The 16,406-nt window shown below is 37.3% G+C and overlaps 2 protein-coding genes and 1 pseudogene across 4 annotated transcripts; 1 reads left to right on the forward strand and 2 right to left on the reverse strand.

Annotated features, from left to right (window-relative positions):
• Window positions 1-128: 128 nt before the first annotated feature.
• Window positions 129-10,043, reverse strand: LOC120135952 (annotated as a pseudogene).
• Window positions 10,044-11,486: 1,443 nt separating this feature from the next.
• On the reverse strand, window positions 11,487-12,328 carry LOC120135918. The gene is made up of 3 exons (XM_039152068.1): window positions 12,106-12,328; window positions 11,818-12,017; window positions 11,487-11,735 (listed from the first exon to the last, which is right to left on the reverse strand). The coding sequence occupies exons 1-3, from the start codon at window positions 12,326-12,328 to the stop codon at window positions 11,487-11,489; spliced, it is 672 nt and encodes a 223-aa protein (XP_039007999.1).
• Window positions 12,329-13,828: 1,500 nt separating this feature from the next.
• LOC120135953 lies at window positions 13,829-15,073 on the forward strand. 3 transcript variants are annotated; one of them, XM_039152091.1, is made up of 3 exons: window positions 13,829-13,890; window positions 14,227-14,336; window positions 14,550-15,073. In XM_039152091.1, the coding sequence occupies exons 2-3, from the start codon at window positions 14,256-14,258 to the stop codon at window positions 14,871-14,873; spliced, it is 405 nt and encodes a 134-aa protein (XP_039008022.1). In that variant the 5' UTR covers window positions 13,829-13,890; window positions 14,227-14,255; the 3' UTR covers window positions 14,874-15,073. The 3 variants fall into 3 exon arrangements, with proteins under 3 accessions (XP_039008022.1, XP_039008021.1, XP_039008020.1); XM_039152090.1 differs by having other exon boundaries at window positions 13,839-13,890; window positions 14,233-14,336; XM_039152089.1 differs by lacking the exon at window positions 13,829-13,890 and having other exon boundaries at window positions 14,197-14,336.
• The last annotated feature ends 1,333 nt before the right edge of the window (window positions 15,074-16,406 follow it).

Genomic DNA, 16,406 nt, shown 5'->3' on the forward strand with positions numbered 1-16,406 from the left:
AGAACTAAATTGATATAATGCCTATAATAAAGGACCTCATCGGTACGTTGAACCACTTTCACCAGGATCTCCAATTAAGTTTGAATATGAGAACATGATTGTTGGACCATCTAATTTCCAACTGAATTATATCTAGCTTGTTTCCAATAATGTAAATAAGACGACATTTCCAGGGCATTCAGATTTTATGTATATTTCTAACCTTTTGGCCTAACCAACCATTGAAACTAGTTAAACGCTTCTCTCTGTTTTGAGGGGAGCTCCAGATTTGGCTCAGATTCACCGAGGGGTGCAAAGTACTGATCCACCATATCATCGGACACTTTCTCCAAGCTTGGAGGTTCCCACTACATTCCCGAAGATTTAAAATAACGCTCAGGTTTGGTAACAATATACAAAAAATCATTAAGCCATCGATATGTAAAAAGAATGGTACCTTTGGAGCAAAGTCTTTGTCCAAAACTCGTGCTCTATCACCCTAAATAAGAAAATAACAGATTCGATGAAGTCCTTGGAATTAAATTTTATCCACTAACTGCGAAGTGCAAAATCTAAAAGGTTTTGTACCTCACAGAAGTCATTAGAGATTTGCTTAGATATCCCTTGACAGGACATCCGATACTCTCGAATCAAGCATTGGTCAAGGGTTTGAAATCTGCCTTCTCGTATCTGGAAAACCATAACGAAACCATCAGCAATAATTTAACGCCACTCAAAGGTGAGAAAGGGGGACGGTGGTTAAGAAGACACACCGATCTCAAAGACACCTTTAAGCTCAATGGTGAAGCTTGTTTAAGTTTCTTTAATGTGGAATTGCACCATGGGTCATTTGTTGCAGATGCTTCACTTTCCTGCAGATATTACCATTAAAACTGCCACACCCCGGTATAGTAGGAGGTGCAGCTATGTAGAAATATATTATTCCTTTATATTTTGCATTAAACTGTTGACTTCTTCCGTCTGTTCTTTTTCTAACAGCTTTCATGAAACAACTTCAGCTTTCTAATTTATATAACTAGTAAAATATTAAAAACATCTTTATGGTTTGTGTTGATGGACAACGTGAGCGCCGTTGACTCAAGACGGTTCACTCCTTCTGATTTGGGCGGAGAGCCACGAGTAATGGTGGCCAAATCGGGCTTGGTATCCATGGTGGGAGTTTTGAGAGCAAAATAGGTGCTCTGGTGTTGGGAGAGAGTCCTGGAGAATGGATGAAAAGTATCCTTCTGTTGGGGAGGGACAGAAAATTACCATCTTACCCCTAAAGCTATAGTCTCAGGCGTAGGGTGGCTGCCGGTGGTGATCGATGGAATGTCTGATGGTCTCACTGACATATATTTATTATGGGTACAACAGTCTGAAAAAAGTTGAACAAAAAGAAAATGCTTATCATAGCATCGATAATTTCTTCAACTGTGTCATGCCCAAAACATTTATCAAGCACTTCAATCCAATATATGTAATACACATAATTGGAAGATACTCAAAACAACGATCATAGATTATGATAAAGAAAAAAAGAACTCGAGAGCACTGAATTGCTACCAGTTACAGAAATACGGTCTCCTATAAGAGAAAACAAACCTGTGCAGCGCACTGATCTTTTCAGGATAGACGACATCACTATATTTCTCCAAAGTAGAGTCAATGACCGAAGGATCATCAGTGACCAAATTTCCAAGCTCTTCTTCGATCAGTGGAAGCTTCTGTTATAGGAACAAAATACACCAATCTTACATAACCAGGAAAGATCAATAAATTATAAGGAAAAAGAAACACCCAAGCTATTCATCAGTACTAACCTCGGTGTGTGAGAAGTGTGTTGCAACCCCACAAGAAATCATTTCAACTCCACCGAGTTTTTCTCCTGTCAGACCCAAGTACTCTCCTGTACACATGTTTGTCTAAGATATTAGTGCATATATAAATAAAATCATGCTTGATATACATGCCAGAGGAATATTCTAACAACTTTAAACTTTGAAAAAATAACAAATTGGAAGGAAGATCATTAAGTTTTATTGAGTAACACAATAAATCCATGATTAAACATATACATTACAGATCCAAGGAACCATTCAATGAAAAGCAAAGTGGAACGCACATAAAGAAAACATACTGTAAAGGCCTACCTAAGTGACCAGGTAGTCGAGAGAGGTGAAAGGATGCTCCTGCATCAGGATGGAAGCCAATCTGAGTTTCAGGGGTAGCAAAAACCTGTAAAATCTTGTGGCTAAGTTACTTGAGTTTCCAACTAGCAAGTTTATTATTATGAACAGAGAAAGTGAACAAAATACAAAACTACTATTTAAGTTCAAAAGTAGTCCCTTAAACATGATGATTACAATGTAACAAATATATATCAGCACTGAATTAAGTGCCATCGAAAGAATTGCGGAAAGTAAATCACTGCAACATACAGTTCTACCGGTTGCAAGCCGAAATGTCCCAGGTATTGAATTCCAGCTCCACCACCCATGGTAATTCCATTTAAAATAGCCAACTAGAAACAAATCATTACTTTGTGTCACCACCAAAAAAAGAGAAACCAATATGCATATCTCCTATCATCAATTTACCAGAACAACCACAAGAAAATATTGTTTCAACAGAACTTCGAAAAGAATAAATCACCAACAACAAGTAATTCTTAATATTCAAAGAACAGAAACTAAACACTTACATGTGGCTTCAAATATGTACCGACATGGTATATAAAGCTATACACCGTGCTAAAAAATTCCTTACACTCTTCTATCTTCCCTGCACTAAGACAGTTTAAAAGGTTAATAACCATGAATAATCAACCATCCCATAAATAATGTTTAAAGAAAAATGCTTCACATATTAAAATCTATTTAGCATTCATTTCATTCATCTAGGTTTTACCTTCATTTATCAAATGATAAAGAGCAACGATATCTCCACATGCACAAAATGGCGATTTTCCCGATATATCACCAGTGACCAAATAATATTACCGATCTAACACCGGTCAGACTATATTTCCTGATCTAACACCCTTAGTAGTAAAGCGCGCCCCCTGCACCGCGCTATACGATGATTTGGCGCCACGTGGGGTATAGCACGCCCCCTGAACCGCGCTATACGGTGAGCTGGCGCCACGTGGGTATAGCGCGGCCCCTGCAACGCGCTATACCTGTATATCTGACACGTGGGGTATAGCGCGGTGCAGGGGGCGCGCTATACCCCTAATTCACGTCCCCAACCTCCCTATAAATACCCCATTCTTAATCACTTTTATCACACCAAATTTTCTCAAATTCTCTAAATTTCTCTCAAATACTCTCTTTTTAAGGTATATTTTATAATGTTTTTACTATTATGTTTTTACTTTATTTAATATTTTACTAATATAATTCTTTTGCAGATATATAATGGAAGGCAGTTTACTTCGCTCGGATGGAAATCATATATCTCTACACTTTGCTGATACGGTAACATTTTAACGTTTTAATTTAATTTAAATTATTAGTAATATTTAGTTGATTCATTTAATGCATGATTATTAGATTAAGAATTAATTTTTGTAATTATTTATTTTTAGGAGAAGGACCGTGTATTAGATTCTTTTATTAGGAATCTTAAGTTAGTGATACCCAGCCGTGTCTTGCCGTATTTAGTAGAGGCTGGATTCAGTTACATAGGTAGATATCAGGGTCACTGTAAGATAGAGCCATACCTGATTTCTGCTTTAGTAGAGCGGTGGAGGCCGGAGACCCACACATTTCATCTTCCGTGCGGAGAGTGCACGATCACGCTTGAGGATGTTTCTATGCACCTGGGGCTTCCGGTGGATGGAGATGTGATATCGGGGATAGCTTCCGGTTCTTGGACTGCTTTGTGTCGGAATAGTCTAGGACGTGTCCTGAAAAATTTTATCGGAGGTAGGATACCGTTAAATTGGTTAGATGCCAATTTTCGGGAGTTGAGCGCAGACGCCTCTGAGGATGAGGTTAAGATGTATGCACGGGAATGCATATTGTAGCTGATAGGAGGGTTGCTGATGCCGGACAAATCGCGCAACCTAGTTCACTGCATGTGGTTGCGACATCTTAGCGACTTTCGTCTCGCCGGATCATTCAGTTGGGGCTCGGTAGTTTTGACTTTGCTGTACAGGGAGATGTGTGGAGCCACTGACTACAGGCGTAATGCTATCGGCGGATGTCTCCTCCTGCTGCAGTCTTGGGCATGGTATCGATTGCCCTTTTTATGTCCCGTTGTGAAGAACACATTCGTATTTCCACTACTTCTGAGGTAATTATAAAACTGATTTTGTATATTAATAATTTTATACAGCGTATAACAAATTTTTTTCCTTGAATAGGTGGTCTACTGATAGGAAAAATCATCAGGAGCTACCTGATGATTTAGAAAAGATAAGGGTGCTAATCGATCAGAAGGCTGGCACACAGGTATGAATTTTAATGTTTAAAAATCGATTTTATATTATAGTTATATAATTGGATTATTATTTTGATAAAAAGTATATATTATTTGTTTTAGTTTGAATGGGTGCCATATTCTACTGATGATGTGAGGGCGGTGATCCCACATGAGTTGAGGGGTCCATTAGATGTTTGGATGGCGATGGTCCCTCTGATCTGTTATGCGACCGTCGAGTGGCACTCCACTGATCGCGTGCTCCTGCAGTTTGGTTGTTTTCAACCAATTCCGGTAGCACCTCGCAATATGGACGAGTTGCATAGCTTAGATAGACGCGGCAATATATATACAAATTGGCTGGTGAGGCATCATGGGTGGGTTGTGCTGTGGGAGGATCAACATCGGCGTCTTCCACGTAGAGAGCCCATTTTTACTGACTATCTGATGTATGCTGAGGATTATTATGAGTGGTTCAACAGTAACGGGAAACTGTTTCTACTTCCCGAGGATGCACGAGGGCAGACATTTCCACAACGTCGACAGAGACGTTCACCGACACAGCACCATCGTCCCCCGACTCGTGGACGGAGAGCAGGTGCTTCCGGTTCATCCTCAGCTGCACAAGCAAGACCTTCCCAGCAGCCACCGCAGCCATATATGATGCCGCTATCGCCTTTCCATTACCAGATGCTGCCACCGCCTTTACCCGATTTTATGACCCCGCCACCGCCACCGTCACAGATGACCCCTCCTAGAGGCTATTATGGGTCTATGTTTGTAGACCTGACTTCGGGTTCATATGCTAGATATTTGGCGGGTTCAGCCTCATCACCCATGGCCGCAGCACAGACACCGCCTCCTGTATAGTTTTCACACTCAGCGATGTTTGGGTTTTATGAGTTTTCCCAGTTTTCGCAGGCCGGTGGGATGATCAGTCATACACCTCCAGGGTCCTTATTCTACGGAGGTGCTTCATCATCATCAGTTCCTCATGTACCTGCGCAAGACGACGACGACGACGACGACGACGATGACGGTGATGATGATGACAGTGAGGAGTTAGAACCAGTGATACGAAGAAATCCTCCTCGAGACCGACAGCCACCGTCCTGCGAAACATATTCGCGTCGCAGGCATCGATAGATTTTGTTTTTTATTATATTTGTATTTACTTTATTTTGTTAAATTGTAATTTTTTTATTATTTCTCATTTAATACTTACTTAATTTTGTTAAATTTGTTTGACTTTTTAAATGTATTTCAGTTCGTTTTTTTATTACCATTTAATATCAGTTATTGTAATTTGGTTATCATTTACCATTTAATACTTATTGTTATTAGTTTGTTAAAATTTAATAATTGTGTTTGTTTTTTTAATCTTCATCGGTGATTATCAAATGACATTAACTTGAATTAAATGCAAATTAAAGTAGAAGAATTATTATTTGATAATAAAATACTTCATTTCCTCATCAATTGTTACTTGACGACAACAGAAGTGGACATGTTTTTCTAATGTGTCCTGTGTTTCTACAATGCCCACATCTTCTGTCTTTATCATTACCTATGGGGGGAAACTCAAATTCGTATACCTTAAAAACTTCAGATATTAGGTCTACGGGATCCACAAAATGGTTATAGTCTTGACGTGTATGCGAGCAAGCTTCTATCACATGAGAGCATGGATACTTCAGAGCTTGAAAAAACCCGCAGTCGCACGTTCTGTCTCTTAGATTTACTCTTAACGACACAGCTTCAATCCCTTGAAGAGGTCGCGGCAACTCTGTGACACGAAACATTTCATGCCTTCTAGAGAAGCTTGTTACAAACATTCCATTTGATGCAGCAATTTTTTTCTGTAGATCTGCAACTAATTTAGGGTGATAGACATGACCGCCTTGCATCCAGGTTTGAGCTTGTCTCCCGAGCTTCGCAAAAAGCGCCCCAAACGAAAATATGTAGTCTTTACCAAAGCCGCTACTGGTAAGTGACGTGCACCCTTTAAGGTTGAATTGATTGCCTCTGCCAAGTTGGTCGTCATGTGTCCATATCGATATCCACCATCATATGCGTTCGTCCACATTTCTTTATCGATGAGGCTGATGTAATCATATCATTCCTCGTTATTCGCCCGCAACTCTTGAAACATTGATTCAAACGTTCGAGGAAGTAGTTCGTAACCTGATCAAAAAATGTATAACTTACTAACTTGCTGTCTTTGCAAAAATTAAAACGATCGAAAGAAAACACAAACTTGCTAAGTTTCACTTACCCATGCGCACAATTAATTGACGCTCATCATTCTTCTTGTACCTTCCATGGTAGTTTGCGGCTTTGATCCCAGCTCCACGATTTGAAATGACACATATGTTTTCCCTCGTGATAACATGTGCCCGTAAATTTCGGAGGAAAAAAGCCCAAAAAGCTGTATCTTCTCCTTCGACAAGAGCAAAAGCAACTGGAAGAATGTTGTGATTGACATCTTGGACAACTGCCAATAATAAAACTTGCTTGTATTTTCCATACAAGAAAGTCCCATCGATCTGGACCACAGGCTTGCAGTATTTGACAGCATTAACGCACTGTGGGTAACTCCAAAAAACCCGGTAGAATTGGCATCGATCGCGAAGAACTCGATCATTATGGTATGCATAGGAGGTTTCGAAGTCCACAATTATCCCAAGATTCAACGTTCGCACCAGCCTAAACCAACCTGGAAGTTCATTGTAAGATGCATCCTATCCGCCATGAAGTTTGACAATGGCATTTTGTTTTGCCAACCAAACTTTTTTATAGGAGATAGTGTACCCATACTGCGATTGTATAGCTGAAATCAACACTGCAACAGCTATATGAGAGCTTGCTTTGACCATGGGCATGATGGCTTGGCATATCACTTTAGAGTCTAAGTTGGGATGATCTTGGTTGACCCCTCTAGCACAACATGTGTGAGGACCGTTGTATAATGTTAGTTCCCAACTGTTGTTTTTCCTCTTCCTCTTCGATACGCGAACCATCCAATTGCATCTGTTTTTGCGCTGGGTACAGTAGCATACATATTTTTCGGTCGTGGAGCGGTCTACTCTGGACTGAACAGAATTACAGATATTGTAATTTTTGATAGCCATCATCGCTTCTTCTTTGCTTGAAAACTCCATGCCTAAAGATAACTCACCATTATTTATTGATGAGTAATACCCATAGTCACCGAGATGAGGCATATACGCAAATTCTGGCCCGTACATTGTACCATAATCAGCTTCATACATGTATGCAGGAGGGTCAGTTTGTGCCACATTTCCTGGAACTTCATCATCATCGGAGTTGAATTACGGTGATTATGGGTCAATGAATAGTTCAGTCTCAGCACCATCCGCACTAGGCTCACGAAGCGGTTCTTCTGGTGGAGATGATGGTTCCTCCATGCTCTCCACATTTAGGTCGACGAACCTACTACTTGCATGCCTTCCCCTTGAACTGGAAGGCATATTGACATTGAGAACGAAAAAGCTCGCAGTCGAATGCCTCCCCTAGAGCTTGAAGCCATCACGTCAAATGGAAACTGCACAGATGGTTGCGTCGATGGCATCTCAATATTAAGGTCAAATGGATTTGCAGATGAATGCCTTCCCCTTGAATTGGACGCGAAGTTGCCATACGGATTGTTCGTGAACCTACCTCGGTATATATCGTAAGGAGTTGCGGATGAATGTCTCTCCATTATGGCATTAAAATCATTACACATTACTGTTGTCGGGCTGTCAACTTGATCAACTTGTTCAGTCAGCCCATAGTGGGAGCTTAATGATTGACCCCGAACAGCACGCACTTGAACAAAATGTGCATACGAAAACATCATCATTGTTCGAAAGTTCAAACGTTGCATAAGTTAATGGCAACAATGATGTTGGAAATCTATATTGCAACGACGACACTCTTCTATTACTTCCAACATGAATCTTCCTCGAAATCTTCGTTATCAGCTCCTCAGGAGTTATGTTTCTCTTGAATGATATTTTAACACGCTCATTTGATACGAAAACAACGCCGGTTTCATCTTCTCGAATTTCACCATCATAATAAACAATAACTGAAAGTCGCGCCATTATTTGAGTTTAAAAGTGCGGCACTATTAAATCTGCAAAAAAAATAAATGAAACAAACCTGATTTAATAAATTATATATGAACGAACATATAACACAATAAAAATTTTACACATCAACGTAAATAAATTAAATAATATAATTTAATATTATTACATGCACCGCAAAAATATTTCGACGTATGCTCCCGCTTTCCAATTTTACAAACACAAAAATTAATTGAAAATAATTAGTATAATATTTTTTCAAATAATCATAATAAACAATAAATATAATAAAAATTATAACAAAATTACCTTATAACGAAAAATCGCACGAACTTCTAAATAAAATATGAGAAGATTGCCAGAATTATTGACTCGTTGACGGAATTGTTGTATTAATTTATAAGTTGAGAGAAGAGATGTGAGAAATTAACCGGCGGAGAATGGTATTTATAGCGAGGAAAGTTATACAAAACGCGGTACATGATCCATGCTATATAAAATTATGTCAGAGTAAAGGTATATTGCGTTACCTGCCCCGCGCTATATAAAATTATGTCGGGAGTAAAGGTATAGCGCGGTTCCTGATCCGCGCTATACCCCTACGTGGCGTATAGCGCGCTGCAGGGGCCGCGCTATACCCATGTGGCATCAGCTCACCGTATAGCGCGGTTCAGGAGGCGCGCTATACCCCACGTGGCGCCAAATCATCGTATAGCGCGATGCAGGGGCGCATTTTACTGTTAAGGGTGTTAAATCGAAAAATATAGTCTGACCAGTGTTAGATCAATAACATTATCGATCACCGGTGATATATCGGGAAAATCGTCGCACAAAATGCCCTTCCACTGCCCTTTAGTAATCCAAAAAATCAGGTTTCCAGTTGTCACTTAACATTTTATTATACTGTTATTATAACAATTAATTATTTTAAAAAAATGAAATCACCTTCATAACCACAAATCCAATATTTGGATCATCTTCCCAAGATGCGTACAGTTCGTGCAACCTAGCACCCTGCAATTGAAAATAATTCCCGCAAATGGTTAATCTAATAGAAACAATATATAAGTAAACCCTAGATAACGTAACAGAAGTTCCGAAACGCAATTGAAATGCACTGAGGGGGTTTACTATGTTTGTATTGAGAGCATTGAGAGATGAAGGTCTGTTGAGAATCGCTATTCGAGAACTAGCTCTACCTTCAACCAGCACCTACTACAGTATGTGCACATACATAAGTTCATATATATCATCGATACTTAAAATTGATCGAATCCAAGGTTTCAAGAGAGAAGTGAACTGACTTGATTTTGAAGATCATCAGCAGAGGAATCGATTGAAATCAAGGATGGGGTTCTCTTGCACCGAAATAGACTGACACGACGATGACGTGTAACAAAACGCTTCAAACTCTGCATTTCGGATTTTCACTCAAAGACTTAGCTCAAAAGTTCAGTAACCGTAGAAACGAGGAGCCAAAATGTCGTGCAAGCTACCATTCCCCTGCACAAATATAGTCTGTGCCGAACTGGGTTTTCGACTTTGGATTTCGTGTAACAGTGTAGTAGCTTTTAAGGCCCATTGATTTGGGTTTCTTCTTGGATTAAGGCGATTTTATGCCCAAGCAAAAGCCAAGCTCTGTTCCAAATCTTTATATCTTAGATCCTTTTGTTGGTTCATCATTTTCATGCTGTAAAAAAAACGACAACGAATCAGGTTTATTCAATTTATAACTAATTGTCGACTCAAATAGTTTATAATTTTATTTATTGAATAATTTAGAGCGATTACAACTTAGACAGTATATATACTTTAAAATCATAATTATTCAAATTCGAATTTTTATAAAAAAAAATATTTGAATTTCTTTTGAGTGAATATATACAAAACTCCCCTAAAAATATATTCTCTTAAAAATCTCAAATTCATATTTTCAGACATGTTTTAATTCACCGATATAAAAAAATTTCTTCCAAATTAAAATAATAAATAAGATTATGAATCTATAACTTTAGACCAATTATCGCATAATCAATGGAGGTTGTCGATTTTACGAAGGACATTCGCTTGACTCTCGATAATGGTTGAGACTCTGCGATAGGACTGTAAATGAGACGAGACGGATCGCGAGCTACTCGAGATCGACTCGATCAAGGCTCGATAAATACTCGGATCGAATGGACTCGACTCGAGCTCAAGCTCAACTCGATTTCTTAACGAGCCGAAACGAGCTACTCGATATTCGACACGAAAAGCTTGTGAGCTCGAAAATATGTTATATTATAATTTTAGATTTTTTAAAATTACATTATAAAAAATTTATTAAAAATACATTATTGATAATTATAAAATCTTTAAAATATATTAAAAAATCTATAATACAACTACTCTCAAATTTTAAATTTTTTTAATTAAGCAACCCAAGTCCAATTGTTACATTGTATATTACTAAAAGAAAAATAAAAGTTCATTTAATTAGGCACATGTTAGATTACACCCTAAATCTAAACCCTAAACCCCAAATCCCAAATCATAAACCCTAAGTCCTAAACCCTAAACTCTAAACCCTTAATCCGATTATGTGATAAGGTACTAAAAGAAAAATAAAAGCTCATTTAATTAAGCACATGTTAGATTACACCCTAAATTCTAAACTCTAAACTATAAACCTTAAACCCTAAACCTTAAGTCATAAATCCTAAACCCTAAACCCTAAACCCTAATCCCTAAGTCATAAACCATAAACCCTAAACCCTAAACACTTAATCCAATTATGTGATAGGGGTTAAGTTATGCACATGAACATATAAATTATGCAAAATGAAATTAATGAAATTAACAAGGGTTTATATGTAAATAAACTAATAAATCACACTTGGTCAAATCAATTAATAGGTCTATTATAAAAACAAACGGTGATTAAAACATAAAATAAAAATAAATTAACAACCCGAATCATAAAAACGTAAACCTTGATTAGTGACGAAATCAGAAGATTACAAATATAACAAGTCCATTATCCGTCGTTGATGCTCTCTTGAAATTTTCTTCTCCACTTCCTTTAACTTTAAATCTGTCCTTCAAATCTGAAAATTTTCTTTCTGTTTGAATACATGCAGCAGTTGACTCCTTCAAATGCTCAGTTCCTTTAGATGATGAATTTGCTAGAGAAGAATCGGCTCTGATCTTTCTAGTCGGATATACTTTTGGCGGTGGTTTAATAGAAGGCCTGGCATCCTGCAGCAGATCATGTTGCAGTGATCTTAATCATGCGCTTATCATGTACAATACTTCAATGTACTTATCATGCTCAATGTACCTGATTTAGACTACCCTCAAATGCACTTATCATGTTCTTTACATTGCTATGTGCTTTCCCTGATAGTCCTGGGTTCAGAATCGAACTTTTGTTTCTGTTATCGGTATCAAATTTAGCATCCTTGGGGATAATTAAGGGGACATACACTTGTCTGGCTTCATTGATTAGTAATCCACTTCGGAGTAGACTTTCTTGTGAACCTTGAGAAGAGGCAGCACCCAATACATCAAGGTCAATCCTTTATACAATTGGCTATGCGGTACAAACGTCGAGTAAGCAAGATCGAACCTGAAACTTCACTATGACCAACAGAAGAATTATTGGGACTTCCATGAACACTTTTGCGAAGCTCTTCATGTTTCTTCTTGAGTGCAGATTCCCTCTGAAAATGAACTAAAAAAAATAACTCAATAGTTATATGGCATGCATTTGATCGTACAGCTCCATGCAGTTCATCATTTAGGATAAAATGTGCACCCATGCCTCCAGTAATGGCGTGAGCGGCATCCATCTTGAAACCTTAGGGACGCCACGATTTGCCGTGTCAAAAAGGGGTGTAACTGAAGTTTATTAATTCAGACTAAGCTTTCTTTGGAGACTTGGTTGTCTTCGATGGAGACTTGGGTTCTTTGACGGCCTTTTCAGTCTTCTTTGGCAGCAAAATTGGGTTGATGTTTGGTAAGAATCCACCGTGAGCAATGGTGACGCCGGCGAGAAGCTTCCCCAATTCTTCATCATTCCTCATAGCGAGCAGCACATGCCTGGGGATGATCCTGTTCTTCTTGTTATCACGTGCAGCGTTTCCGGCCAATTCCAGAACCTGAAATAAAATCAGAAATACAACAAATTAAGAATCATATGAAAGGAAAAGAACCAATCAGTGTTCAGGGTGGAGAATGTGGTGAAGCAGAATCCCACATCGAGTGAGAAAGAGGATGGAGTGGAAGCTGAACTTAATAAATAAGAGGCAACTAGCGTGAAATCAAACTTACGGACGGAGTTTATGGGCCATCATTAAGGCTCATGGCCTAGGCTAGTGGCTTGAATCAAGCTCAATATCAAGCTTGAATTGAGCTCAATATCGAGTTCAATATCGAGTTTAATATTTTTTTGAGTTCGAACTTTTTCGAATTTAAATTGAATTTTAATATTATATTTTGGGTTTGAGTCGAGTTTATTATAAATGGTTTCGAGTTTGAGTTGAGTTTGCGTTACGAGTTTGATTTGGTTTGTTTACATCCCTATTTTGCGATAATTGAAAAGGATATCAGTGTCACTATAAACCGCTTGATTAAACCAAACAGGGACATGTCAATAGTCTAGTCGAATTGATGCTTAATGAAGCACTCACTCTTCTTGTTGTTCTTCGAGTCTCAAAATTCACTATGTGCACCGCAAGGCCAACCGAGTAGCACACACACTCATCCGTTGGGCTTTAAGATTAATCCAACGTGATTTCTTTGAACTTGAATGTATTAACGATTATGTAATTCTCGATTCTATTGGCATTTAAATATATTCTTCCATTTTAAAAATAAAAGTATATTTTTAAAAATTGCTTTTATAATTTAAAATAAATTATAAATTTTCATATATTTTTTAAAAATGTTTCTTAAAATACTTTTAAATTATTATATTAAAATAAAATTTTAGTTATAATTGAAAGCCAAAATGAGATATTTCTATTAATTTTATATGTCTTATTGCTGTCTATTTTATAACAAATAAAAAAATAGTATCTATTTTATAATTTGTGAATGTTTAGTGACTAAAAATATTATTTCAAGATAGTTTAGTGACCATTTTTAAGTTTATCCTATTTCCGTTTATGGGTGATAGGGTTTTTCCTGTAATTGATTGCTAATGCTTTATTCCATCTCGGTTTTTTTTTTCTGAACATTTTTGTTCTTTTTCTCTCTTCCCCTGAATGGTAAAAAACAAATTCACATAATCGGATAATCATCTGGGAATCTATTTCTTGTAAAACAACTCTTATATTACCTGGAGAAATTGCGGAAGACTTTGTGATATCGCCGGTATCCTTCCTCGTATAAACCCTTTTACTGGATTAGAGTAAGTTATTTTGATTTTTCGTGCTTTCATTCTATTCATGATTATCACTGTTTTAGTTTTTACAAAATAATGTACCTGTTTATTATAATTAGCAACTCGGAGAGTATTCAATCTTAGCAATTTCCTTGTGTTCCTCTCATTTCCCATCTTATTCTTAAGGCTTGATTAAAAGTACTAGCTTTGTTGTTTTAAATATTGAAATTCTAGAATTTTCCTTAATTGTTTCTTGCAGTTTTCCTTCATTGAGAAGTGTTGGGGGGGGGGGGAATCATTGCTTTTCGTTGAATCGAATTGAACAAGATAATTCACTTTTGCATGAACGTTGTTCAATTTCAGGTAAAGGGTTCATTTTAAAGGATTTGGAAATGGATGAGAATATGAAGCTATTGCAGCAAAGCTTGATTGAGCTTGAAACTGAAGCTGAACACTTGACATCAGGTAAGCCTTGGTTTATATTCAGACTCTCAGTTCCTAGACGACAACTTCACCAGGTTGGCAGGTTGAGTGGGCCAATAAAATTATTCATCCAAGTCAACAAATTAAAGCTTCTTCCATTCCTTTATTAAAAAGTTAAAATAAACTACCCTTTAGATGTTACAATTTTTTTCTTTCCAATTTCAAATAATTGAATGTGTTTAAGTCATATTAATTTGTAAATGCAGCTGGTTGAAAATGATAAAGTGAGGAATGGGAACAGGGAAGCGCTTACTGCACTGAGGAAGATGGCTCGGACAACAAAAACTAGTGTCCCGTCCCCTTTTGAGTCAATGATGAAGGATATTGGAAACCCTGGATCAAGACCTTTGGTAAAGGAGTTTTGTGCTACTTGTGGCAACCATGACTCAAATGAGTGGACATGGATGATGTTCCCAGGAACTGATGTTTTTGCCAAGATACCATTTCATGCTGCTCACACTATTTTGGAGACAGGTTTGATTTGCAAGTTAATTTATTTTGAAGACTCCGGTGTTTACTTTATTTAGAAAATTTAAATGGAGTTTTTCTTCACTAAGAATTTCTGGATAGAGCTTTGTTGAGTAGCTGGAGAACAGATTGGATTTTGTTGCTTGCAATCACCTCAATCAATTGTTGTTGCTGTTATTGTTTTCACTAACAGAGAAACATTGTTGTGGTAATTGGGGGCATAGAGCATGATTTCATAATTGTAATTAATAGTCACTAGATTTTTTCCCTAGTTTTGTTCATGATTCATGTGCTTGAACTTTGAAGTTTAATTCTTGTCCTTGCTGTTATTCGGATAAAACAAAACTGGATCTTGAAACTCAGAAACTTCAAAGCTTTGTGAAGGAGAAATCCTTTTTGTTATCAGAAAAAGGTGTCCTCGCTGACAAGATTAGTCCTGGTGTGCTTAGATCCTTGGTAGCGTTAAAAGATAAACCATGGTAAGTAAAATTGATTAGATATCAATCTCTATCCTTTGTTGTAACAAATCATATTTATCCTATTCTGTGTGGTAGCTTTGATCATAGGTTTCTTCAATTATGTGTCTTCAGTCTTCACTCTATTTATGCCAACTGCTTATGGACAGCTGATTGTCATGATAATCATAAAGGATGTATTTGTATGATGAAGCTACTAAATTGGCATTCAAAATATAAGTCTTCCTTTGCGTTTTCTCTCTGTAGAAACGGAAATTTTATTCTTATTTTTTGTTTCAGTAACTTGGGAAGCAGGCTACATTAGGGGCGAGCAAGACTCGACTCGAAAACCGATTTTTTTTATTCGACTCGGAAAAATCTCAAGTTCAAATCGAGTTGTAAAATACAACTGGAATAGTAACTCAAAATTTTTAGTAAACAGTGGATTGATTTTCAAGTTTGAGTTGAACCCACCGACTCTGTAATATATGTATATCACATATGGAAAAAATATAAATAATATATGTATTGTATATGATTATAGAAAATCATTTAAATTGGAATCAAATAATATTATAATATTATAAATATTTACAATTAAATTTAAACAAAAACTCAAAATTTCGACTTGACTTGAAAAACTTTCAAAGTCAACTTCGAGTTATAAAATAGAACTTGTCAATTCAAAATTTTTTACTCGACTCGATCGAACTCTGACCCCTAGGCTACATTATGCATTTCTTAGTGTCATGGTCCATTTCTCGCGTTGTACTGATTATTTGTATGCAAACATGCTACTTCTTCGTCACTATTGCATTCACCATCACAAGGCTGAATTCTACATGTGCTTTCTTTATCCCTTGAGAGTTATGTGAGGCTGCCATTTCCATTTTCACAAATGTGACTGCAAATAGCGTTTAGTTCCTTCTCTTTGGAAGTTTTTCTCCCGTCCTACTTTAGTTGAATGTCAGGAAGGTCGTTATCATATTCCGAAACCATTCAGATTTATGCTTAATGCAATAATCTTGTTTTCACTTGGTTCCCTGCCCCCCCTCCTCCCATTCGCCAGCCATCACCGACAGAAACAAAGGCTGCTTCTAGTGTTTTTAGCTCAAACAAACATTATCCTGCACACTA

The sequence above is a fragment of the Hibiscus syriacus genome, unplaced genomic scaffold (genome assembly GCF_006381635.1).
Source record: "Hibiscus syriacus cultivar Baekdansim isolate YM2019G1 unplaced genomic scaffold, ASM638163v2 tig00110621_pilon, whole genome shotgun sequence".
NCBI classification, from domain to species: domain Eukaryota; kingdom Viridiplantae; phylum Streptophyta; class Magnoliopsida; order Malvales; family Malvaceae; genus Hibiscus; species Hibiscus syriacus.

Bases quoted from the DNA above. Each gene is read 5' to 3' on its own strand.
- LOC120135918 (XM_039152068.1), bottom strand. From the start codon at position 12,328: ATGGATGCCGCTCACGCCATTACTGGAGGCATGGGTGCACATTTTATC. The intron at 12,018-12,105 runs GTTCGATCTTGC...CCTCTTCTCAAG, and splicing joins TGGTCATAGTGAAGTTTCAG to GTTCACAAGAAAGTCTACTC. The intron at 11,736-11,817 runs GTACATTGAGCA...GATCTGCTGCAG, and splicing joins TTGAGGGTAGTCTAAATCAG to GATGCCAGGCCTTCTATTAA.
- LOC120135953 (XM_039152091.1), top strand. From the start codon at position 14,256: ATGGATGAGAATATGAAGCTATTGCAGCAAAGCTTGATTGAGCTTGAA. The intron at 14,337-14,549 runs TGGTTTATATTC...AATTTGTAAATG, and splicing joins ACTTGACATCAGGTAAGCCT to CAGCTGGTTGAAAATGATAA.